A 26,453-nucleotide genomic window follows, 5' to 3' on the forward strand; every position below is an offset into this window, starting at 1 on the left:
TCTGAATGTATTTTATCATTTCTTTGTTGGCTGGAATTTGCTGCCAAATTACAAATCAGCCACTTTCAACCTGGTGAAGTCACGAGTTGCTCTTTTTTCCTAATGGATTTGTTTGCAAAACTTTATTTGAACAGAATAACCAGGATAACACATACTCAAATTAAATATCAACAACAATAAGCACATGGGTAAAAGAGAAAAACAAACATAAACAGGGTGATTAATCAAATTTTAAACCCCAATCCAACACAATTATACATGGTAATATGATCAATGAAACCATCACAACAAGTAAACTGCCACGATGAAATGTTAAAGATACGCAGAAATCATCGTGCTACAAACCGGGTGTGGCGAATAAATACATTTTGTTAATTTTATTTTTTTTAAAAAGGAAGTTTGGGAGTGTTAAATACCTTTTACTGTTTTTAAATGCAACACATTTCATTGTGTGAATGCGGTTATAAAAACAGAGCTCATTATGAACAGCATCTCATGTTTCATTTGGTCAGGCTCATTCAGTAAAGGATAAATGACTCTGTCCCTTGGGGGAAGGGGGAGACAAACAGCACTGGGGAAGAAACGAAGAAGGAAAGAATTGCAAAAGAAATCTTATGAGATGGAAAGCATCACGTTCACCGGAACGTGTAGCTTTCATCGTCGTACTCCAGCTCGTCCTCGTTGTCCTCTCCCAGCTGTCCGTATCGGAACTTCCTGTACACTGTGCCATCTTGGCCCATGTAAACAATGTCCTCATCTTCATCATCGTCATCATCATTGTCATCATCCTTATTCCCTGAGCGACGTTCACTGAGGTCGACCAGCTGGGACTCCTGAAATCGGCCGCCAGAGGAGCCGGCTCTGCCGCTGTAAGAAGAAGCAGAGCTGTAGCCGCCTCCGTATCCCCCACCGGAGCCCAGCTTTTCATAGCCGCGGGGAGGGATGTCTGAGCGCACGTTTTTCAAGCGGGAATGTCTGATGAGGATGACGACGGTGACCAGAACCAGCACCAGCAGGACGCAGGCTATAATGAAGACTGTCAGGTTACCTCTGGCCTCCTCTTCCTCCTCATTCCTGAATGCCAAGTTGGTGCTGAGAATGCACTCACCTGGAAAGAAAACAGAAGTTTAGACACTGATGCAAAAAGTAACTGTGGTACCTGAACAGGAGCTTTAATGATAATAAAACTGAAAGGGCAGTCAACAGATTTTGTGCAGGCAGTGAAATTTCCTTGGAATGAAAAGTACCATGAATGTCTTTAGTGGCTCTGGAGGGAGCTTTTCAAAATCTGAAACAAAATGTGAAATATGAAAGCTTTTGTAGGTGCTCCTGGTTTCCAAAAGTTAAAAAATGTGATATTCACTATGAACTTTTCTACAGTTTGAATCAAAGTGAAGCTCTGTTGGTTGAAAACACTGGTGGAAAAAGATTAACAAGCCCATCAGAAAATACCCTTCTCTGTAAAGAAAAGCCAACGGAGAAGCTTGTGTTTGTAAAACTTGGTTTCATGGGAAGAAAAAACAATACCATAGAAAAACCCCGCAGTTTTAAGTGAGTTAAATATTTGGAGTAAATTATGCCCCACTCTTTTGCTTATAACTGCAGCAACAAAGGATTGAATTTACTACCAATCTGTCTACGTTTATATTTGGAGCTACCTGCCATGCCAGAATTACAGAAAATATAATGTTACTGAAATAACTTCATAAAACTCATAGTCAGAGCTGGTCTACTAAATTATCAGCAGAAAATGCTCTGTTTCTGTTTCAGCAGCGTTAAAGATAATGGTTCAATTAAATGCAGGTTTTACAGTTAAATCCATAATTTGTTTGGTTTGTTAGGACAATTTTTGCAGTTTTGCCTTTGTAATATTAAAAATGAGGCCCATATAGGGCTGGGCGATATATCGAGTTTTTTAAAAATATCGATACATTTTCATACGAGATGTGACAATATCGTTTATATCGATATAGTCTATGTTACGTTATAATTATACTTGTGGAGCCGCAAGTTTGCCTCTCTTTCGTCCACTTTTGTCTCTATGCAGCGTTACTGGGCCTTGCGTCTCCCCCTCCCCCATCGCTTCACCTGCAGGCAACGACAAGATGGACACGGCAAATCTCCGTTAACGAGTTACCGCGGATCACCCCGTGCGTGGGGCTGGACGGCATCAACGTGTTAGCGAGCTAACCGCGCTAACGACTTGCAAGGCCTAAAATCCTTTCATTTTCTCCAAAAACGACAGTGCGTCTTTTGTATGAATTCTGGTTGTGCTTACTGACCGCGAACCGATTTTATGTGGTACACAGTAGTGATGTGCGGATCGATCCTGAAATATCGATTCCTCCGATACCAGTCATTTATGTTCTAGAATCGATTCTCACATTAAAATATCGATATATTAGTAATTTAGGGTAGATTTGTAGTTTGTCATTAACAGGAACAGAGTGGAAAGAAACTATAACATTCGGATTGTCAACATTCAAAGGAACTACTTCCTCTTCCGCCTTTCATAGTCATGTGCGAAATACGGCTGTATAAATGTCTCGCAGCCCCTGGCGTGCGCACTCACAACAATGGCTGAGCATAATTGTGCGGACGTATTTTACCTCCACAAACAGCTGAGACATGGTTTGTGATACATGTGGCAAAAAAGTGAGGTGTTGTGGCCATACTTGCCAACCTTGAGACCTCAGAATTAGGGAGACATTCAAAGGGGCTGTTGGGGGGTGATAAATACATTTTGCAGTGTTTATTTATCGGATACAATACGTTAAATGTCACCGTTATTATTGGCTGGCCCGGAAACAGCGGGGGTGTCCAAATTCAGAGGCTGCTTCCACCTGAGGACCCGGCCTTCGCGGTCTAAAGAAAGCCGGGTAGTACGTCACGAGCTCCCTCGGTGGAGTGATGCCGTCTGCTCCTTGCTATCTAAAATATAACCGGGCGCTGACTTAAACTCTCGACCGTCTCACACTTCTGTTTAATCAGTTTTCTGTTTGACGTTTATTCAGCTGTGTGAAAACCCCGGAGGAACCCACCCGGGGGATTAATAAAGTTACATTTAATTTAATATAATCTAATAACTTTAATCTCAGCCAAACCGATTTACTCACGAACAAATAAAACACCGAAAAAGCCAAACAATAACATTTTTAAGTTATCAAAGTGACTTATATATCATGTTTAACCCCAGTAGTGAAAGACCGCGGGGGTTTGAAAACGATGTGTCGGTCGGCTCAGATATTTGAAGTTTACACAGCTACATTCTCACCTGAAAATATGTTGAAAGTTTTTGCGACCCAGAAAGAGAAATAAGAGTAATATTAAAACTAAGTAGCTGCAGTCATTGTTGGAAACTGGAATTGGCTGGGCCGCGCTATGAATTCTGCGATATGGTTTTTCAATTTTGTTGTCTGGGTGGAAAATCGGGAGAAATTCGGGAGAATTGTGGCTCCGGGAGATTTTCGGGAGGGGCACTGAAATTCGGGATTCTCCCGGAAAAATCGGTAGGGTTGGCAAGTATGGTTGTGGCAACATCACTAACCTTGTCAAACACCTCAGTATAAGTCATATCACAGAATATGACGAGCGTATGTTGAGGCAAACTGAAGAGGAGGAGAGGGACAGGTGCTGCTAGGGCGAGACAGACGTCTCTCCCAGAGTGCTTTAGTGCTGCAGGCAGGCAAGGTGTTCAAATAGCGCAGAACTTCAGTTTTTTTATTTCTATATGATGAACTCTGCATTATTAAGTGATAAGAACAAGTAATCTGATGTCCTGTAATCATTATGACGCTATAATTTGAGATACAATAAATAAAATACGTTTTTGTACAAAGTATCGGTATCGGATCAGTATCGTCGATACCACCCTGAATATTACTTGGTATCGGATCGGAAAGGAAATCAGTGGTATCGCACATCACTAGTACACAGCGCTCAGCAATCTGTCAAGAAATGTTTTAGTTCGACTTTGGTAAGCTACGGAGCTGCACCGCTTGATGGATTGTCGGAGCATTACGGCTACCGTAGTCCGGAGCCTCGCGGAGTGATACGTACTGTGCTTCAACGTAGTATTACCGTAGTGTGTGTGTATAAGCACCATAAATTGCACCTGTTAAGAGACACGGTTACGAAGCAGATTTCAAACTCCAGGCTGTCAGCCACAGAGTAGAAGTTGGGAACAGAGCAGCTGTGAAATCTGTCTTCGTTATTATGCTCAGCGTCTTTTAGTTTACATTTTAACTGCACAATTGTGAGCTTTTTGTTATGCACAAAAACAACATTGTTTTCTTTTATTTATGGAGCATTATTATTTAATAAATGCTGATAATTTATTTTTCAGTAATTTCTTCATGTACATCTACGCTGTATGTTAATAAAAGTGCCTGTGTGACATCTGGGACACAGCTTTGACTAAGAACTCTCTTCTTGTTCTTACCTTATGGCTTAAAAAAAAATATCGAGATATATATCTTATATTGCCATCCAGCTAAAAAATATCGAGATATGAATTTTGGGTCATATCGCCCAGCCCTAGGCCCATAGCAAGAGAAACGGTAATAATTAAGCTGAAAAACACAAATAAAAAACTACAAGTAGGCAAATCAACAATATTGTGCAATCTTAAAAAGCAGAGAGATTGGCCAGCTCCGCAACACCAAATAGCCTGAAATATCACAGACGACAACTAAAGAGATGGTGACAGAGTTATTTCCATGGTTAAGAAAATCATGTTCACAACATCTAAGCTATTTAAGAACACTCTGGGAGTTGGGCATAACAGAGGTTTTACAACAAGGTGGAAACAACTGGTTACACTCAAGAACAAAAAGGCCAGTTTAGATATCTAAAAGAGGCTACAAAATCTGGAGAAACAGCTTATGATCCAAAGCATATGACATTACCTGTCAACGGAAAAATTATGGCATGGGCATGTTTGGCTGCCAGTGGGAACGGGCCACTAGTGTTTATAAGTGATCAGGCAATCAGGATGAATTGTGAAGTGTACAGGGCTGTAGTCTCTGCTCAGATTCAGGCAAGTGTTGGGCAGTGCTTCTCAGCGCAACTAGATAATGAACCAAAGCATACTGCAAAAGCAACCCAAGAGTTTCTCAAAGCAACAAAATGGGATATTCTTCAATGAGCAAAACACTGATCTGATCTCAGCCCAAGCTTTTCAGTTATTAAACACAAAACTGAAATTACAAATAAATGTGTCTTTTATTGACCTAATAGTAATATAAGCAGAGGAAAAAACAATTCTGCAACCAATAGCTCCTCTTACTTAACAACTAAATGAAATAGCAACTCAGTTGCATTATGGGAAAAGTGTCCAACCTTTAACTGATCATTTCAAACCTGAGGATCTGAGGTTGTTATTTTAGGATCTCTCTTTTCTGGGGGACATTTTATAGACCAAGACATCAATCAACTGCTGTAATTTCAAAAAAAATAATTAAAAGATTGATCACTAATGAAAAATGTAATTAACCACAACCTTTACTCAACAAGAGATGTGATAAGTTTAATCTAAACATCTTCCCTCCCTACCTGTAAGACTTTATTAGTTTAACTCTTTCCCCCTCTGTACCCACCCCAATATATCAATAACAACCATTAGAATAGGTTCTGGGTTCTTCCTCAGTAGGCGGTGTAGGAAGAGATCATTCTCACTAACTTCTGATGCACAGTTCCCATTCCCAGTTGTTTTATTCTGGAAGCAGGCGTGAAATATGACACAAACTGCTCACATTCTAGCAGACGTGCAAGGGAGGAAAGAGTTAAGGAAGAAAATTACAACCTGAACACAATGATAACTCTCAGAATACAAGATAGAAGTTCAGCCTACCCCGTGTCTCTGTGCAGTTACAACACTCTTGCTGCTGGGTTTTGGTGTCTTCATTTTCGTGGTGGCAACAAAGTAGACAGCGCCCTCCAGCCTCTAAAATAGCCTGAGCAGAACACACTGTGCAGTTGGACGGACCGGGTCCCCGACACTCCAGGCAGGAACTATCACAGTCTTCACACGAGTGGCTTGAACCCTGATGAAGGACAGGGGTGACTCAGAGCTACAGCATTTTTGCATCATAACTACTGATTCTTTGCTTCCAAAAGTTTTTTTTAAAATGCTGAATAAAAGCGCAACCAGCCTCTCAGCACAGTCAATTAACATTCATCTACCTGTCCAACAATTTCAATCAGCAGCTTCACAGCATGAGCTGCGAGGTTTATTTAAAAATTGTGACACAGTAATAATTTTCGCTGTGATGTTTGAGATTTCTCCTGGTGCAGTAATAACCCAGTCTGAATTACATTATGTGATACCTGGGGCCAAAGCATTCAAAGTAATTATTTTGATGAACGACATGTACTCGTGTTTTTTTAATTTTTTAATGAAAAGTTAATATTTGTGAAATTAAAAATGCTGGTACCTTTATTATGGGATGCTGGCCTTTATCGCATATGGACTCACACCTGCCATATGACAGCAGGTAACCAGGGTAGCAGGAGTCACAGGACTCAGGAAGTTTTCCTGTAGGTACATGACAATGTAAAGGGTTAGCCTGATGATTTTCTGTGTTTTTATTACTGTCAAAAAATGCTTAAAATGCTGTAAATGCTGTGTCAAACTTTTAATATCACCAGCCACTTTTAATTTAACTGAAAGACAAACAGTTCAAATGTTTGCATTATTCTTTTATAAACAATTTAATCCAGGTACTCAAGGTTGAAGTAGCAAAAACTGCACTCACAGTGGTGTAAAAAAGGGTTTGCCCCCTTCCAAACCTACATGGCGCTGTGTGAAACAATGAGTTCATTTTCAGTTTCTGAAAATAAACTATGTTTCCACACCCAGGCCTGATTACTGCCACAGCTGTTTTCATCAAGAAATCACTAAATTAGGACCTGGTTGACAAAGTGGAGCAGATCAGAAGATTCTCAAAAGCCAGACATCATGCCGCGATCCAAGGGGATGAGTGAAATCACTCCAAGAGCACAGCAACAACTCATTCAAGAGGTCACAAAAGATCCCAGAACAACATCTACAGAACTGCAGGGCTCACATGACTAAGGTCAGGGTTCATGGCTCCATCATATGAAAGAGACCTGGCTTAAATGGCCTGCACTGCACAGTTCAAAGACAAAAACCACTACTGAGCAAAAGGAATATAAGGGATTGTCTCTTTTGTGCCAGAAAACATCTTGATGATCCCCAAGACTTTTGGGAAAATACTCTGTGGACCTCCAAAAGTTGATTCTGTTCATCTGGACGTGGCGTTTTCAGTGGGAGAAACATTTTGTCACTCATCCAAGTGACTTCTTCAGCCTCAGCTGACTGCAGGTTTCCCCAACCTTATAAACAGTACATTTGCATAATGAGTGAAACCAGTCCACTGAAGGAACAATGGGCTGGTTGATCAACAACCACTGATCAATGGCCATGAGTACCATTCACAGAGAGTTGGGGAATGGCTGCAATCACAGCATTGTAAGATGGTGACAGATGTACCCTTAGGCCCCCTCCTCGATTCAGAGATGGTCTTTACCTTTTCACGTAAATGGCCTCCTTGACTCTGCACTCAAACCAGCGTTCCTCCCTGTCCAGGATGTGTACATCCTCATCCTTGAAAGAGTGTCCACTGGCCTGTAGGTGTAAATAGACTGCAGAGTCCTGGCTTGACGAGGTAGCTCTTCTGTGTTGTGCCATCCGCTTCGCCAGAGGTTGTTTGGTTTCCCCAATGTATAAATCCTGGCAATCCTCCTGGCACTTAACAGCGTACACTATGTTACTCTGTTTGTGTCGGGGGACCCGATCCTTGGGGTGGACCAGTTTTTGGCGCAGCGTGTTTTGGGGTTTAAAAGCCACAGAGACCCGGTGTTTAGAAAAAATGCGTCTCAACTGCTCCGATACTCCTGACACGTACGGGATCACTACAGGTTTTCGCTTGGGCAGCGGTTGTCCTTCTCTCCTGGATCGGCTGGAGCTTTCTTTAGGCGCCTTCCCAGCTTTGACAAAAGTCCAGCTGGGATAACCACATTTACTCAGGGCCTTCTTGATGTGATGTTCTGCTGTGTCAGTGGGGATGGTGTTTGCTCTGTGTTGTAGCGTCCTGATGACACCCAGTTTATGCTCCAGTGGATGATGAGAGTCAAACCTTAAATACTGATCCGTATGTGTAGGTTTATGGTACACAACAGCTTTTAGATGTCCCCCATTCCTGATGGAAATCTCACAGTCTAAGAAGGCTAACCTGCCACTTTTCATATCCTCCCTGGTGAATTTGATGTGTCGGTCCACCGAGTTAATGTGATCCGTGAAATGCGGTACGTCCTGAGATTTGATTTTCACCCAGGTGTCATCCACATATCTGAACCAATGGCTTGGTGGTGTTCCAGGGTAGGATAACAAAGCCCTCTTTTCCACTTCTTCCATGTACAAATTGGCCAAATGGGTGAAACTGGGGAGCCCATGGCACACCCATGTTTCTGCCTGTAGAACTGACCCTTGTATGTGAAGTAGGTGGAATGAAGACAGTTCCAAAAGCAAACACACTTGGTCGATGCTGAGACTGGTCCTGTTGTTGAGGTTGGGGTCATCCTGTAATCTCTTACACTCTGTGGACCGACAAGACAAAAATTGAACTTTTTGGAAGGTGTGTGTCCCATTCAGGTGGGGCACTTGCTATGGCATGACTTTTAAAAAACCCTGCTCGAAAACCCTCCAGCGTGGCTGAATTACGACAATTCTGCAAAGATGAGTGCGCCAAAATTCCTGCACAGCAGTCACTTGTGGTCTACGTAGGTTTGGAATGTTTCTCGTAATAATAAACACCTTATTTGTTAACTGCATTTTGTGTGTCTTTTTTTGATCTTAAACATTTAAGTGTGACAAACATAAAAAAAACAGGAAGGGGGCAGACACTTTTTCACACCACTGTAACTGAATGGCTGCTGATGGCTGGTTTCTTCAAAAACGAGAGAGATTCTCCTGGACGCTCCTGTTAAGCTGTCCTTTACAGTGTTAAAAAGCATGTTTACAAATTGGCACAAAAATGTTTTTGGCCCCTCTTTTTCACAGCTGTGAGGTGTGTGAGCAGAGTGTGATTTGCATGGTGGGAGTATAAAGAAATATATAAAAATTCCTCCTCCCCTTCTGATTTTACTGCTGAATCTTGAAACTGCCTACAGCGCAAAAAACAATCAAATCAGAAACTGACTTTCACTCTCAGCAGTCGTGTTCCTGTGACAGAAAAGATGACACAGCGTAGGGGGAACGATCGGAGCCATTTCTGAGCCAAGCAACTTTTCAGTAAGCTGCCAAGCACTGAGTGAAAACTACCATTAACAAAATAAAAAAGAAATGATTCGGAGTGTCATGTTTTACAGGAGACTCACCCCCCCCAAAGAAAAAAAAAACTACTACAGCTTCTTATTTAAAATGCTACACTGCAGTTATTCACCAAGGCTGGATGATTCACTCATTGAATCATTCACAGTTAAAACTTTGGTCCATGATGTTGTGAGAATTATTCACTCTCAAACTCGCGAGGGTTAATTATGGCACGTTATTATGTTTATAACAGGGATGTCAAAACAGTTTTTCATTGTCAGCCACATACAGCCCACTCTGATGTTAAGGAGACTGGACCAGTGAAGCTCTCCTTTCTGTCAGTGTAAAGAAGAAGTATATATTTAATCCCTGAGAGAGAGCATAATTTAAACTATGTAGTCATTTAATTGTTATCAAAGCTGCTAAGCTTGTGACAATACAGTTAAAAGTCCAAAATTTATACCTTCTGTTACACTTTCAAAAGCCAGTCAGTGGGCTGGATTAGAGTCTTTGCCTGGCTGATTCTGCCACCTGGGCCTTATTTTTGACACACATACACTAACTGCAGTAGTAAATAATTCATAGTTTAACAGGCTTCATAGTATATATGGCAACACTGTTTTCTTTACATTTTTTTACTTTATTTTTTCTCATCTCACTCATTAAAAGTGATATATGATATCTAACATTTTTAGTGGGCTTGCAGCATTTACATAGACACTAATTACTCCTCACGTTTGCTTATTGAAGTAGAGCTTTTTTCCTGGGACTAGTGTCCTCTGTTGCATTTTAATGTAATTAAGTGACAAATACCATCACCTGCTGTGCAGTTAATTGTACTATTAACAAGAAATCTGTACTTCAGTTGTGGTGAATAAAATTCTAACATTTTATTTGTAGTCAGATTAAAAAGCAGTCTGTGTCTGTGGGTGCAGCTTGCTAACCACTGCTTAAATAAACAGGTGGTGTCTGGGTGGCTTTACATCTTTAATGTACACTCTGTGATCTACAGTACTATACATCTGTCTGTAACATTTTTAATGTTACTTTCACCACATTTCATGGTCTCCAATGATTATACAGCTATAGACATGGAGAAAAAATAGTATAATCAAAATATTATGAGTGTGTGTGTGTGTGTGTGTGTATGCAATACATGAAGCTTTTCCTGACACTTGTACCTGAGCAGGTTCTGCAGCTGGCGTGGCAGTGCTCGCAGGTCCTGTGCACAGTGTCGTGGTAGTATCCTTGAGGGCATGAGGCGAGACAACGGCCTTGTTTCCGCAAATAAATGAGGCCCGGAGCGCAGCTCAGGCAGCCGTTCTCCTCATCGCCAATACACTCACCACAACTGGGGTCACACTTTTCACACATTCTTGAGGCAGTGTTTCCATAGTGACTAGCAGATGGACAGATGGTCAAAAGTTATCACATACTGCATTCAATTAAAAGAAATGAGATTAGAGCTTTGCTATTCCTCAAAGGAAATATCTTTACTCAGATTCACATTTAGCCATAGACATCTATAAATACTAACGTAATAGAGTAGAAAAAGAAGACAAATATTACTCTTGTATTGCTAGGCAATGCTGCATTGTCTGGTGGTCTGTACAGTCTTTATATCCTGTTTGTGTTTTCTGAGTATTTAGCTGCATATCAGTTTAACGGTACATTAATTTGACTCCTAATCACCGCCTACTCCCTCAAAAATAAAGTATTATTAGCATTTAATAGGCTATTTAAGTGTCTGACCAAATTAGCTTGTACCTCCATATTGCACCCTGTCCATGTAATTAAAGAGCAACGGTTCAGTGTCCGTAACCTATTTGTGCGAATATGCTGATCTTTTCGTTGCGGCTACACTGTCTAACTGCATTTAATGTGATAATATGATGGATGAGCAGCAGAAGGACGGGGGGCAGGTTAAACTACCTGTGCTGGCAGGTCTCCACGCATTCTTTGCCCTCTCGAAATAGGTGGGCTTTACATGTGAGGCACTCGTGGTTGTGCTTTCCAACACAGGACTTACAAGAAGCGTGGCAGGGTTCGCATTTCTGCCCAGACTCCTGCTCGTAGTAGCCTGTCGGGCATTGATCCACACAGGTGCCATCTGTACCAACAAACACACACGATCACGGGGGCTAAGCAAACATCGCAGATGCCTGACAAGCTTTCCAGGACACACAGCCTTGAGAGAAATCACTAGCTCTACCAAAAAAAGAAGAAAAAAAAAGAACTCGACTCACTGAGCAGGAGATGTCTTGGGTTGCAGCTCAGGCAGTGGGTTTTGCCAGGACCCGAACACCTGTAGCAGTATTTGTGACACGGATGGCATTCCCCGTGCTGGTCTATGTACTGGTGAGGCGAGCACTTACTGGCTGATGGAACGCACTGGCTGTTACCATCCAGCATCTGACTCTCTCTGCAGCTGGTGCAGGAGCTAGCATGAGGTCCAAAGCACGTGAGACATGATGTATTGCAGTCTGGAAACAGAATTAGGAAGTAATTTAGTAGGATAGTATCAATGTTCCATCTTGACTTGATATCTATATCATTTTAATATAGTTTGACACCAAACTATAATCATATTAGGCAGAAGAATAAAAAAAAATACCATGCCAGGACTAAGTGCCAAAATACGTTTTACAAGTAAAAGTCCTGCAATGACAATGTTATAAAATGTTTTACTCAAGCGTGTCTTTCCATACAGACTCAGACACATCTGAAAAGGTTCCCCACCTCAGAATCAGATTATTTAATAAAATAACCTTATATACATACATTAAGCCATGTATTGTACTATATATATATATATATATATATATATATATGAAAAATACTGTAAATTTTTCTAAAATACAAGACCTTAGGAACTGCAGCTGGGACGGAATATGTGGATTTTTGTGTCTTTTTTTCCAATATTTCTGAGACCTCATAACATCTTAAGCACACGAAACAGCAATGAAATTTTGTAATTTCCTTATTACTATGTTGTTCTATTAGGTTGTTTTAATACCGCTCCAAGAAACCTTGAGTTGATTAAAAAAGGCTGCACCAAGAGTGCTAACAGGAACTAGAATATTTCTTTCATATTAAACACCTCAAATTTTCCCAGCGGAGCACTTTGCCCTCAAAGTGCAGTCTAACTTGGGGCCATGGAGTCTCCAAAGATATAAGAGCCATCAGCTCTCAAACCCTTCTCAAATCACAAAATCACAACAACAGTCACCTCCAGGAGCTTTATGTTATAAGGTAAAGACCTTATAATAATAGAGAGAAAACCCCAACAATCAGATGACCCCCTATGTACAAGCAGTTAGTGGCGACAGTGGGAAAGAAAAACTCCCTTTTAACAGAAGGAAACCTCAGAACCAGGCTCAGGGAGGGGCTGCCATCTGCAGAGGCAGAAGAAGCTTGAAGCTTGGGTTTGGGAGACAAATACTCTCTCTCTTTTTAAATTATGAGTAAAACGTTGCTTTTTTGTTTATTTCTCTTTTGATAAAGCTCAGAGTTATAGATCAGATGACCCTGAACCATCCTTGAGTCTTCTCTCCTCATCTATTTGCATGCCACTGTTCTTTGTTTTTCTCTCTTGTGAAGTTCTGCTAAAGTCTGTTTGTTGTTTATCATCTCTCTGTGCTCTTCTCTCCTCTCTTCCCTTTCCCCTTACCCCCCCTCCCCCCTCCAGCCGGTCACAGCAGATGGCCACCCTCCCACCCTGAGCTTGGTGCCGCTGGAGGTTTCTTCCTTTTAAAGGGACTTTTTTTTGTTTTGTTTTTCGCCCGTCTGCCACCAAGTGCTTGCTGAAGGGGGGATTATTGGATCATTGGGTTTCTATCTATAACGTTGTTATCTTTATACTTAAAATACAGAGTGCCTTTAGATGACTAATGTCATTTAAGCTGATCTGGTGCTCTGTACATTTCATTAAATAAAATGGTTTCCACATATTTGGTTCTCAAGCTACAGGATGACCCTTGAAAACATTTTCTGCAACAAAATTAAACTCTGTCCATTTCACCGCACAGCAGACATAGGTACATGCAAGTGGATGCATTTCCGTTGGCAGCTACTTTAAGCAGCAACAAAAGAGGGCATCGCCTACAACATTTTTGCACTTCTGTGTTTTTGAATAGCAAAATCAGAGCGGTGTGTCTTTCTCGAGGGAACTGTCTTTGGCATCTCTCTGCTGTTTTCAAGGTTTGACAGCTGCCTGTTAACCATCTCAGAAGCGCTGCTATTTCAGTCGGGAAACACGCTCAGGCATAGTAGAGAATATAATTGAGAAAATGTATGAAGGGCGCTCTACAGGACAGAAAACACAGCATCAACTTCAGGAGCGATGGGGTTGTCTTTGTCATGCTTTGAACGACTGACGGTCAGAGTGTATAAGAAGAAATAAAAACATAAAGGGGCACGACTTTATGCTGCTGAGGGGAGTCGATCAAATCAAATCAGTCCTGCTCACAAAAAACAAGACAGATGATTTGTGTTTTCTGCTGTGTGATAAATGTCGTACCTTTACAGTCTCCTGTTATACCATCCATATAGGTATGGGAGGGACACGCTCCAAGACACGCCCCGTTGTGCAGGGTGGCCTCCGCGTCCGTGCAGGCGTCACAGTCGTTGCTGTTTGGCCCGTCGCACAAAGCGCAGTCCAGGTGGCACTGCAAACACCTCCCTTGCTCTTTGTCCTCAAAGAACCTCTCCGGACAGTCCAGCACGCACAGGCCCTCGTGGAGAAAGTGATACTCCTCACAGCCTGTGCCAAGAACACTCATAAATGCAGGAAGGATTTACAGCATGCATAAGGATCAGAGTCCTATCATCAGTGCTGGATGTACTTTAACAGATTTTTTTTTTCAACATGTGAAGACAAGCAAATCAGCAACTGTTATTCAACAGACAAAGATCAATGTTATCAGCCATGGTTTGGTCCGTATTCAACTGATTCTCCCGTTTCTAAGTTTTCATGTTTTGCCCGTGCTTCCTTATCTTTGCCTAGTTTCGTTTTGTTTATGTGCGTTTTGTGTATCAAGGCTCAGGTTGGTTACACCTGTGTTCATTATTTGTACCTATTCTCTGGGTATTTATAGCCCCGCCTCTCCCTCGGTCTCATCAGTCTGCCGGCTGCTTCTATTTTTGCACGTGAGGCGCGGCACAGCTGGAATACACAAACCAGGGTCTGATGAGGACACTGCACCCACAAGTCCTTTGTGTTCACAACTCGTTTTAGCCTTTTAGGGTGATCAAATGTGCGATCCAATGCCTGCCCTTCAACATCTGTTTTATGATAAAATAATTAAAAAAAGGTACATCTTGTGACATTGTGCTATGCTGTAAATTCCATTAAAAGTAGAACTGTGTTGTCATGAGCCCTGTTCATTAAACAGGAGGCTTTAACAAAACAATAGAAAGATGATGCAGCTGTGTCACGTGTCAAGATTAATTGATCACTTTAAAATGATGGCTCTGACGCGAGGATGCCTCTCCTCGTGTCTCTTCCTTTCCTCCCAAATCTCTGTGAGGAGCACGAGGAGAGGAGGTGAGGAAACTGAGAAACGAGAAGAAGGCATCCACAGACACACAGAGTCTAAACCTTGTACATGTTGGCCTTAGAAAATTTGTTTGAAAAGGTTTCAAGTAAGCTTATTGTGTGCTTGAATTATTATTTTTATTTCTGACACGAGTTTAACACATCTGGGAGCAAGTCTAATTCTATCAGCCTTATTCTGTCAGGGTTGCCGCTGATGGGGTTACAGCTTTTAAGTGACACAGTCGGCATTGTTTGCCACCTTTCTTTCCTGGCATTTAATTGGCATTATAGAGCGAAATTCCTGCCTCGCTTACTGACAGCAGCACATGAAACGGACACACATTCATAGAGCTCTTAAAAAAAGAGAGAGAGAAAAAAAAAACATACCGTACAGTGCTATTCCTCGCTCACATACTGCTGCTTTGGCTGCAGCCAGTGTGTTGCTTTTAATTTAGGTCTTTTGCTTATTGCCAACAGACTTTGTCCGTGGTTTGCGACTGGTCGTGCTAGCAACACTGCCTTCTTCATGTGCACAAGCTGTGCATGAGCTCACAGACAGATTTGTGCAATGGCTGAGCTGGATTGCTGGTGTTAGGGTAAGTGAAACTCTGAGTATGCTAAATTTTTTGATACAAACGATTATTCATTTGGAGTCATATTTCTGATCATCAGCTGATTAAAAGTGCAATGTACCCACATTTTTACCTCTGTTTTGGTCTCCACCATCTACTGAGTTCAGTTCTGAACAGATAACTAAGCTACTTTGTTATTTAGTCAACTTTGGGGTGACTTGGTGAAATCGAAACAGCTATAAAACTCTATAAAGTTGCATAGGAAAAAAAGACAATGTTGCGGTAGAGGTAATTAATGAAGGAATTGAATTAAGTAATGATTGTTTGTCTGAGAGATGACACAAAAACTACCTTCTATCTTCTATAAAATCAAAGGTTTTGGCAGCTGGTCTGGAGCATTCAGATGTGTGTTAACACACGACAAGCAGGAAAGTCTACAGCAACAAAAATGACCTTAGAGAAGCAATTGTTGCTGCCCATCATTCAGGGAAGGGCTGTAAAGCCCTTTCCAAACAACTTCAAGTGCATCACTCTGCATCGAGAAGGATCATTCACAAATGGAAAAAACATTAAACACAGTTGCCAATCCTCCCAGGAGTGGATGCTGCAGCAAATTCACCCTAAGGTCAGACTGTGCAACACTCAGACAAAATACAAAAAAACTTGATAGGCCATGCAACAGGACAATGATCCCAAGCACAGCGGCACATCTACAAAAAATGACTGAAAAGGATGAGAATATAAAGCACCTTGAGCTATATAAGTAAAACTGAATTGGATCCCGGTGTTGCAATAGTTCAGCCAAAAACCACATCTCAACTGAAATTTTATGACAGAAACATAAACAAACCCTAATAAATGAAAGCAACAATGTAATGTAAATTTCTCCACAACAATGTGAGAGACTGATACAGTTATATGGAAAATTATTTACTCTTTATTATGAAGTTTTTTTAAATTATGCCCCGATAAATAAAACATTAAACTTAAAGGTGGTGCACTTTTTTCCCCATGTGATTGTACAACTCAACCTGGGGGAAACGTGACGATGTGTTTGAAATTGTACTGCAGTCCAATAGTTATTTAAAGTATTGAACTAAATGGCAACCCCATAGTAAGGCTTTAGGAAAAAATAAATGCTTATAGTTGCAAAGAACATGCTGTACAGGAATCATGCATAATGCTTGCTGTGTTGTAATGCTATGGAGTCAGTCATGCATGCTGACAAAAGAATAGTAAAAGCACAGAAAGAGCTAAAAGCGGAAGACTGAAAAAGCTCCTACAGCTGAATTTGTTGTAGTTTGCATTGCATTTCTGTACCTGTGCAAACGCCGAGTGGGTCGCACTCCTGGCAGGCTGAGGGGCAGGGTTGGCATTCTCTCTCCTGCACAGTGTGTGCTGGAGGACACTTGTCTACACACTGGTGCTTGTGCAGGAGAAGAGGTTCTTCACAGCTGAGGCAGTGGGTAGCATTCCTCGCACAAGATGCACAGCCAGGTGCACAGCTATGACAAACCTGGCCTGCAGGAAAACCCCTATTGGAAGCAACAAAGAGCTTGATGGACAGGTAGAAAACGCAGGGCAGCACACTTAAAATATACTTTCCATTAGGTTTGTTTTTATTCTGTTATTCGCTTTGTTCTTGCTGCAAACCATGTATGAATAACATGTACTGGTAAAGGAGGCCACTTAGCAAATAGTAAAAAAAGGTCACATGGTCAGAAAGTTTAAATGAAGCTTCATAGCTTGGAGCTTCAGCAAGATCAATATATGGTTCTGGCTTTAAGTACATAAAAAATTTAATAGAACATCACGTAGGAAATGTCAAAATCACAGGCATCTTCTGACATTTATTTTTGGCTCGCCAGAAGACGTGCCTCAAACATCTTGTGTGACATTTAGAAGATAGCAGCAATAGGATCGACATCCTGACCTCACACACTCTTGAACACACTGCCCATCCTGTAGGAACAACTGAGCTTTGCGAGCACTCTGGCAGCGGATGCAGTGCTGAGCGTCCACACACTGCAAACAACCTGCAGGGCACGCCTCGCACACACCGCTCAGCTGACTGGCAATGAAGCCCCCCGGACACTTTAACACACATGTTTGCTGCGTGGTCAAAAATCGCCCTGAAGGACAAATGACAAAAGATGAACGTCATCATTGTTAGCTCAGAGCTCAGACAGCAACCTGCTGAGGTCTGAAACAGCTTAAAAACAATAAACCAGTGACAAACCTTTTGCACATTTTGTACACTGGTTCTTCTCCGGTCCAGCGCAGGACTCACAGGATGGGTGGCAGTCCTCGCACTCCCCATCTGGAGGGCAACAACACTACAATCATCATAAAGTGTCATGTAACAACACAACACATAACAGACGCAAAATGACCCAGAACCAGGTGTATTTTGCTATTGTGCCCGAAAAACTTCATTCATGTACTGAAAGTGTTCGTTAAAAAAATTACGTTTTAATCACTTGAAACCTCAGAGAATGGTTGCCAATCTTCTTATAGATGCATCGGACAGTTTATTAGGCACACTCGCTAGTACTGGGCTGGACACTTGACCAGCAACAATGCTCAAGCAGGCTATAGCACTTCTCAGTAATGAAGGTGAACTCAGTCTGGGACCAACAAGCATGACGCATTCAAAGTGACTTAAATTAGCTTTCTTCCCCATTCTGATGCTCAGTTTGACCTTCAGCAGATCATCTTGACCGTCTATATATGCCTAAATCCACCGACTTTAATAAGCAGTTACAGATATTTAAACATGTGTAGATGTGTACCTAAAAGTGGCCAGCAAGTGTATGCACTGGAAGCTAGAATATTGCATTTAGTCTAATTCAAACAGTTTATATATTATATAAAACTTGAGCTACTAGCTTATTAGCACAACTGGGTGACTTGGTGAAACTGAAACAGCTACCATCTTTGAAGCTGGTGAGGCTAACACTGTCCAAACTCTTAAAACATCTACAAAGAAGTTTTAATTCAATAAGTTTTAATTCAATAGTTTTTTTGGTCATGTCTGAACAGTAAAAATGTCAAAATATTACTATTTACTGTCAGTGACTTCTACAGTTCTCGTCACAATTTCCTGGAAACTTTTATACTATTTGACAGACCCAGCAAATCTGTGTTCTGTGGTCAGTTTGTATGCTTAGTAATCTTTCATAGCTTCTACTTTTGACTGAAATGCCTCGATCAGAACATCCCACATAGCAAAATTGGTATGGCCCAGATCTGGACCACACAATGTGCTTACACATGGCCCACATACCGCAAAGAATGACGGCCCTTTGGTGGCCCAGATCTGGTTTGCCAGAGGTGGCCCACACATGGGCCAGCACAAGGCCAGTTGCAGACACACTGGTGGTCCTGTGCTGGCCCATGTGTTGATTACCTCTGGCAAACCTGGTTTGGGCCACCAAAGGGCTGTCATTCTTTGCGGTATGTGGGCCATGTGTAAGTTGTGTGCAGCCATGGACCAGTTGCAGACAAACTGCTGGCCCTGTGCTGGCCCAGAACAGTTTCAGCTCTGGCCTCCGATGTCAGCCTAATGTGTACCTTAATAAAGCCATGTAATTACAACATGTGCCGGAACATAATAGTGCAAAAGTAACATGACAAAACTCTTTTCAGACAGTGAATGGACTGATTCTTATATAGCGCTTTTCTACTCTCGTGGATTACTCAAAGTGCTCTATACAACATTCACCCAATCACACACTTTGTCTAAACTGAGTGCTTCCTAACTACATTCATACATATTCACACTCTTGACATGCAGACTGGAGGAACCAGGGATTGAACCACTAAGCTTCCGATCAGTAGGTGACCTGTTCTACCTCCTGAACTACAGCCACCCAGTGGTAAACATGAGTAAACCCTCACTAGGTTTTGGATAAAGTGTACACTCAGAAACCTGCATTTGAAACGTTGGCTACTATAGCAGTATAGTATTGCAACATGGCATTTGGGTCTTCTAACTAAAATAGGAAAATAGGAACACATAGGAACATCACTGCCTGACCTGGCCCACATCTGGTTTACACTCTGCCATGACATCAGTCAGTCAGAAGTGCCAGCTTGATGCCAGGTCCAGGCCAGACCTGTTTTCTATGAGCCTGGGCCACATAAACCAAACCACAATCGGGACAGATATGGCATGCCATCACATAAACAGTGCCATCTACGCCAGGCCTGGCCCATATCTGGATGACATACCATTTACCATGCTAGAAGTCAGCCAGCAGTGCCGGCTTGACACCAGATCCGGGCCAGACCTGTCTGCTGTGTGGGATGAATACTGAAACTTTGTTTGTTTGCAAAACATGCAGCTACAGTTCACACAAAGTGGGAAAAAACGAATTCCAACATAATCATGGATAAACCCTTCCTTGTCCTTTTGCTTTTTATTTAGATTCAACAGATGATACATTACTCATCTGTCTAACTTATTTAAGCTATCGAAGACTTAAAACCTAAAACGAGTACTCAATTTGAAAGTTAAATTGAGCTTTGTCACTGCTCAGATTTAAAGTTTGAGAATAACTTTATTTCCCCGTGCTCGTTTTCAATCTTTGTATTAACCTATGCACTTTTCTCAGAGTTATTTAAGTTTCTAATAATTAAGATGTCTTGCCTCAAACTAATTACCATACATTGTTTAAGGTCCGTCAAACTAATTTGCGAAGGGAACAAAATGTTCAACGCACACAATCAATTATTTCTAATTCTGTGTCTGGCTGACATGCATTCTGTTTTTGGGTACTTAAGTTGGTACAGAGTTCAGGGACAGTGGCACACAGACCAATTACCCTCCAAGATTTCTTTTCTGCTCCTGTGAAAGTGCCCAAATCCCTGATTCATTATGGGCAGACAGATGGATTAGTGGAATACAAGTATTAGTCTCACCGCTGAGAAAGGTCTTAATGGGACAGACCTCATGGTCAGACACACACTCTCCATTTTCTAGCGCCTTTCCCTCCTCACACAACAGACAGTCCTCGTCCTCAGGGCCGCTACATGTCACACAGTCCGAGTGACACTCCTCGCAGTTATTGGAGTCTTCATCGCCGTAGAAACCATCCGGACATTCTGAAACGCACTTCCCCTCTGAGGAAAAAAAAAAACGTAGCCTCTGATAAATACTTCATGTGATCCAGGTGGGGAGGCTGCACTTTACATTAAAGCAGCCTTCACCAGTTTCACACATCAGTTTAAAACGTTTAGAATGACTAAAATACTAAATTACCCAAAGACAGTATCACTATGTATTAATATAATTAATAATATATTAATATATGAAAAAATAAGTCATTTGCATTGGTTTTTAATGATTGCTCTAATAAATGACTAACCATCTGTGAGAAAAAAAAATATTTTTACTGAAGACTGGGAGGACTGGTGAGGTCCAACTGGTCCTTTGTGGATTATCCATGTTGTCTCAAAGCTTTTCTTTCTTTTCTAACTTTCAAAAATTCTAAAATCTGGCCATAGGTGTTTCTTTGTCACCCTGCAACAGATATTGGTGACTTGTCCAGGGTGTACTCTGATTCTTGCCCTATGTCAGCTGGGATTGTCACCCTCCATCACACCCTTCGTGGGCCTGAGCTGGATAAGTGGAAGAAAATGGATCTTATTCATCTTCCAGCTGCCTTTACGAGTCACAGCAGATCACCTGCCTCTCCCTAGCATCCTCTTCTGTCAGACCAACCATCTACATAGCCTCCATCACTATATCTAAGAAATGGATGGATATGCCATTTTTATAAAATAATATTTCAGTTTTTGTTTGCTTGTGCACTAATTGACCTATCCAGTTACTTGCCTATTATATTTTCTATCTAGATAGTTATAATACTAATGCATTTAATGGCACGCATCACAAAAATCCATCTACTCTCATGCTTTACTCTTAAAAAATGATTTCATATGTCTTTGCAAATAAAATGATGACAGGGTCTCTGTCCATGCTGATAACTTATAGCACTTCAATAACGATGATGTAAATAATCCTTTACAAACTCCAAAAATATTTATCCCCAAAATGCTGATGTAAGTCATTTAATTACATGAAGATTATATATTCCATATAATTCTGTTACATACTTACAATGTAAAAATGTTACATTTAATGGAATCTGGTCGAATGAAATGTAAATTGCAAATTGATTTGTATGCATTTAGTTTATACTGAGCATATTTTCCTGTAAGAATAATTATTTGAATGAATAATGAATTTTATTTTATAGATTTTAGTTGCATTTTGTGCAAAATGATTGTTTCAGTGTTTATATGGGCAAAAAATATTCTTTGAGTGTAGCTTCACGTCTTACCCAACGGGGGCAAATTACCTAATAAGAAGAGGTCGCTCTCACACCAGTAGCACTCGTGTTCATCGCAGCTCACGCAGTTGTCGTCACACGGAACGCAGGTCATTTCTTCTTCTACGCTGTATGTCTTAGCCGGGCAGTTTTTGTAGCAGCCATCCTGGAAACTGACGACAAAAAGCAGCGGTTGATGTTTGCATCACACACAAACATGAACTCTACTCTCACTGCAAGCAGAGGTCTTTTGCATTAGCTCAGAGATTAAATGAAAGAGAAAAGTGAGCCCAGAGTGGCGAGATCACACATGGTGAGAGCGAGGCACACAGCCTTACTTGTAAAAGCCCTCAATGCAGGACAGACAATGCCTGGGGTTATCTGTCAAAAGCAGACAAAAAAAAAAGAAAAAGAAAAATTCAGCCGCCTTTTTTTTTTTTTTTTTTTTTTTAAGAGGACCTACAGGGGCGGGGACACCTTAATTTTTTTCCACTGTGGGCGACATTCATTTGGGAAAACTTTATTATGGCTACTGGGTCGTGACTTACACAGGACACACTTCTTGCAGCCTTGCTCGCAGGCCATGCAGTCGTCATAATCTGGGTCTTCCACCTCACCTGAGAAAGGAGATAGAGAGCGGAGGGTGAGAGCGCGAGGTCAGTGTGTACAGGTGTGAAACAACGCTCCTTAAACACTCCTCAACATGCAACCTTGCTTACCTTCCCCACACTCCAGCTTAACACAGGATCCATCAGAGACATAGTAGGAGGCGTTACACTTCAGGCAGTGGTTGGGGCCTGTGCAGAGTCGGCAGTGGTCTACGCAGGGCTCGCAGGTCCTCTGCTTGGTGTGGTAGAAAGCCTCAGGACAGGCGTCCAGACACATGCCTTTATAGAGGTAACGCTCCACCTTAAACTTATCTGGAGAATAAACAGCAATTTCACTAGAAAGCCACGTCTGTAGTTAGGTTTGAGGCCATTTCTTTAAGAGAATGGTGAATGGACTAAGCATTCATCTGTGGCTGGGGTTTGGGGAAGGCCTCAGTGAGGACTGCCTGCGGCTCACGGGGCCTCCAGATGGATTCATAAAGAGTGTGAGAAACAATAAAGACAGAGTCAGGGAGGGTGGCGCATGAAAATGAGGATGAACCCGTTTGTACACCTGTACATGGTGTGCACCATGCCTCTCACTTCATGACAGCTGGGATAGGCTCCAGCCTAAAGTTTTAGTGTAGCCCTTGGGGAGTTTGTGGCTTTATTTTTACAAAATATAATTTTTCCTTCCTTTTCATCTTTTTAATGTCTCAGCCAGGTTTCCATTCACATACTGCACACACCACGTCACACTTACCGCGAGCTGCTCATTTCGTACTCACCGGTGTCACAGCTCGTGCAGTTGGCAGGCCCCGCGTCCACACACGTGGCGCAGGTGTGGTCGCACAGGTGACACCGGCCACCCGACTGGTACTTCCCACTGGCGCATCCCACCACACAGCGGCCCTCATCCAGAGCCCTGCAGCAGGCAACATCAACATCACAAAATCAACACATATGAATTATAAGTATGTAAATGAGCTGAACTCATTTAAATCCCAGCGTGTACCATATGGTGCATTTACACAGATGTAGCTGGATGTGCCGACAAAGGGAGGAGGAGAAGAAAGGGTGGGAATGTTGGCTGAAATGTGGGTAATGTGGGAGTCTTCTTTTTTGACATTTTATCCATGAGGAGCACCAGGGAGACATCTGGTCAGCAGCATGACAACAATAGCCACGAGCTGTATGCTTCATTCATGACAAGAAGTGGAGTCCTTTCACAGATGCTATCTCCCTCACAGAGCTCCCTCCACTCATGGAGTCAGAACTTGGATTACAGGAACAGAAAGGGTGATAGGAAGATGCTTATCATTAAGTAATTAAGTGTTAAGGTACAGTTTTCTTGAGGCAACTTTTAAAAAACTAACAGACCATAAATGGCACATTTTGTGCTTTATTTATATTTTGCTCCAAGTGGGCAGCTTGGGTGGAGTACATCTGTAGTTTGTGAGGGCTGCCTGAACCCAGAGTTAGTCAGTTTGCAGTGGCACATGACAAAGAAAAGCAGCAGATAATCCTCTCAGGTTGAAGCTTTGAAATAGACACGTTCTTTTTTTGTGCTATTTTTACGTTAAAATAAAAATAAATAATTATTTATCGAGAGGTTTGATGGGTGTATATATATATATATATATATATATATATATATATATATATATATATATATATATATCACCTTGTCATAAGTGTTTCAGCTGTATACCAAGGCTTATTTCATCATATTACATAGAAAGAATCAATGTCTTACTAGCTTGCAAACAATGGCAATAACAATTCATCTGGGAAATATTATTTCAGGCTCACACCCAGCAAAATATCATGTATTATAGAGAAACAGTGGCATGTACTCAATCTAAAACAGTCAAGTCCAGCTCACTGTGAAGAAATACAGCTGATGCAGTCTTCGCTTTGCGGCCCTGTGCACTTCAGGCACGTTGCGTGGCACGCGTGGCACTCCCCGTTACTGTCCTGGTACTCTCCTGTTAGACAGAAAGCAGGAGAAGCACACTGACTCAGAAATGAATAACCATCTGAGGTGCAGAGGTGGCTTTCATGTGCCACGGCTGAATGACTTCTGGTTTAAAAAAAAAAATCTGAATGACTCAGAGATGAGAATGCATATTTCATGCTAAACTGACACATATTAATGGATTTTGCTTCTGCGTTAAATATCATTTAAATTTATGAACCAATCGTGTCAAGAATAAAACGTGAAAGACGGCCGACCGACCGTCCGTGCACTCGGTGTCAGCAGCACACGCTCCCCTCTGCAGGCTGTGACCGCTGGAACAGCTGCTGCAGTTCCATCGGCTGGGCCCCACACAGGTGAGACAGCTGGCGTCACACCTGAAGAGAGGAGCACAGAGAGTGAACAAGTGAACCCTTCACACAAAAATCCCGACCACACACACAGAAAAAATAACTAAACCCCACTCCATACAGGCGCACAGCAACAACAAACACGAGTGCCAAAACAAGCACAAACACACGTGGAAGCCAACCACCAGAATAAGGCCTGCCACCAGCAGATAAACAAACCTCCCACACCTGAACACACACCAGTGAGCTCACCTCCTACATATCCTGTGCCCATCAGCTATCTCTGGGTTTGGTTCTGTGGCGTAGAAGCCAGCACTGCAGGAGGACACGCACCTCCACTCCTCCATCAAGTAGCCTTCTGCACAAGTGTTGCACGCCTCAACACCTGCACCTGGTGCAGCATGAGGCAGACACACACACACACACACACACTTAACTGGATTACTGGATAAAGGACATAAAGGAGCAATGCAAACGGCAGCAGTAAAAACCAAAATGTGACTTTTGACCCCCGCTCTCACCTGCACAGGTAGCGCAGGCCTGGTGACAAGGCTTGCACGCGACTTCCTGCGGGTCATGGTAGAATCCGGCTGCGCAGCTCCGCTGGCACCGGTTCCCCTGTAGACTAGAGAGGATGGAGCGAGCATGTGGCACCGTGACACACACAGTCAATCATGTGACACCAAAACGGATGAGTCACTGCTTTCATCCCACAGCAACACCACCACAAACACTCGGTGAACTGAGTCAGTGAACGCTTTATTCCGGAAACTTCGAACTCTTTGTCCGAGATGTTTTGTCCTTTCAAGTAGCGATGCAGCAAAGTGTCGATTAAGATAAACTTATCTTTCTAGAAATGTTATGATTCTGCTGAGGGTTTGTGTGTGTGTGTTTGCTCGCGTGTGTGGGGAGAATCAGTATTCTCAGAGGCTTAGGGGAGAAGGAGTGGTGTTTACCGAGCAGTTAATTTGAGCATCATCAGAGAGTTTGTTTCACCTTGTGTGCGGTTTGCATTCTGTGCAGATGCTGTAGGAGGTGCACTTCAAGCAGTTTTCACTGCACTTTCTGCACATGTTTGCATCTGTGGGGAAATCAAACAATACGCATGGAGTATACACATCAGAGCCATTAATCAATCTTACTCACATACCTTCAACTGCAGTTATGTCAACTGACTATTCATTAGTGCAGCTGCATTCAAACCGCTCCTCTGTAACCCAGTCAAGGATTTTTTTTTCTTCTGTCGCATTAATTTCACAAAACAGAACCAACCGTGGTCGAGGTAGTAGTTTTCCCCACAGATCGCTGTGCAGGTATTGGTCCCCTCAGTCAGGTGATGGCCAGGCTGACAGGAAGTGCACTGGTCACTCCGACTTCCAGTGCAGCTCTCACAGGAGGCGTAGCACCTCTTACAACGCCGACGGTCACCCCAGAATCCCCTGGGACATCCTGATACGCACAACCTATCGGACAGCCATGAACCAGAGGACACAGAGGACGAGAGGTGTTGCTATTGATTCGGAGTGGAAAAAATTATATTGCGGGTCAATTTTTGAGATGAGGACACACTCAAATAAAAACTATTTTTCACCCTCAATAAGCATGAAGCAATAATTTTGACTGAAATAAAACTGAAATATGTAGAATCAAAGATTTATTTATTCAAGTAATTAATAATTAAGGAAATGTGCTTGCTATAAACTGAATGTATACAAATGGAGTTATCTTAATTTGAGCGGATTCCATTAAATGGAAATTTAA

General features: G+C 42.0%; 1 protein-coding gene across 2 annotated transcripts in view; it reads right to left on the reverse strand.

The window, feature by feature from the left end:
- Nucleotides 1-107: 107 nt before the first annotated feature.
- Nucleotides 108-26,453, reverse strand: part of pcsk5a (proprotein convertase subtilisin/kexin type 5a) — a 45,542-nt gene continuing 19,196 nt past the window's right edge. For both annotated transcript variants that reach the window (XM_084935514.1, XM_084935513.1), the window contains 22 exons: nt 25,965-26,155; nt 25,689-25,773; nt 25,214-25,317; nt 24,945-25,083; nt 24,604-24,719; nt 24,250-24,352; nt 23,153-23,289; nt 22,497-22,697; nt 22,326-22,394; nt 22,116-22,158; nt 21,808-21,950; nt 20,366-20,566; nt 17,682-17,762; nt 17,376-17,574; nt 16,763-16,977; nt 13,854-14,096; nt 11,581-11,817; nt 11,267-11,444; nt 10,516-10,733; nt 6,435-6,535; nt 5,852-6,044; nt 108-1,108 (listed from right to left, as the gene is read on the reverse strand). In XM_084935514.1, the coding sequence (XP_084791640.1) occupies nt 636-1,108; nt 5,852-6,044; nt 6,435-6,535; nt 10,516-10,733; nt 11,267-11,444; nt 11,581-11,817; nt 13,854-14,096; nt 16,763-16,977; nt 17,376-17,574; nt 17,682-17,762; nt 20,366-20,566; nt 21,808-21,950; nt 22,116-22,158; nt 22,326-22,394; nt 22,497-22,697; nt 23,153-23,289; nt 24,250-24,352; nt 24,604-24,719; nt 24,945-25,083; nt 25,214-25,317; nt 25,689-25,773; nt 25,965-26,155 (3,670 nt within the window). In that variant the 3' untranslated portion in view covers nt 108-635. The remainder of the gene's footprint in view (nt 1,109-5,851; nt 6,045-6,434; nt 6,536-10,515; nt 10,734-11,266; nt 11,445-11,580; nt 11,818-13,853; nt 14,097-16,762; nt 16,978-17,375; nt 17,575-17,681; nt 17,763-20,365; nt 20,567-21,807; nt 21,951-22,115; nt 22,159-22,325; nt 22,395-22,496; nt 22,698-23,152; nt 23,290-24,249; nt 24,353-24,603; nt 24,720-24,944; nt 25,084-25,213; nt 25,318-25,688; nt 25,774-25,964; nt 26,156-26,453) is intronic.

Source organism: Perissodus microlepis, chromosome 7, assembly GCF_051167445.1.
Source record: "Perissodus microlepis isolate ML-2025 ecotype Zambia chromosome 7, ASM5116744v1, whole genome shotgun sequence".
In the NCBI taxonomy this organism is placed as follows: domain Eukaryota; kingdom Metazoa; phylum Chordata; class Actinopteri; order Cichliformes; family Cichlidae; genus Perissodus; species Perissodus microlepis.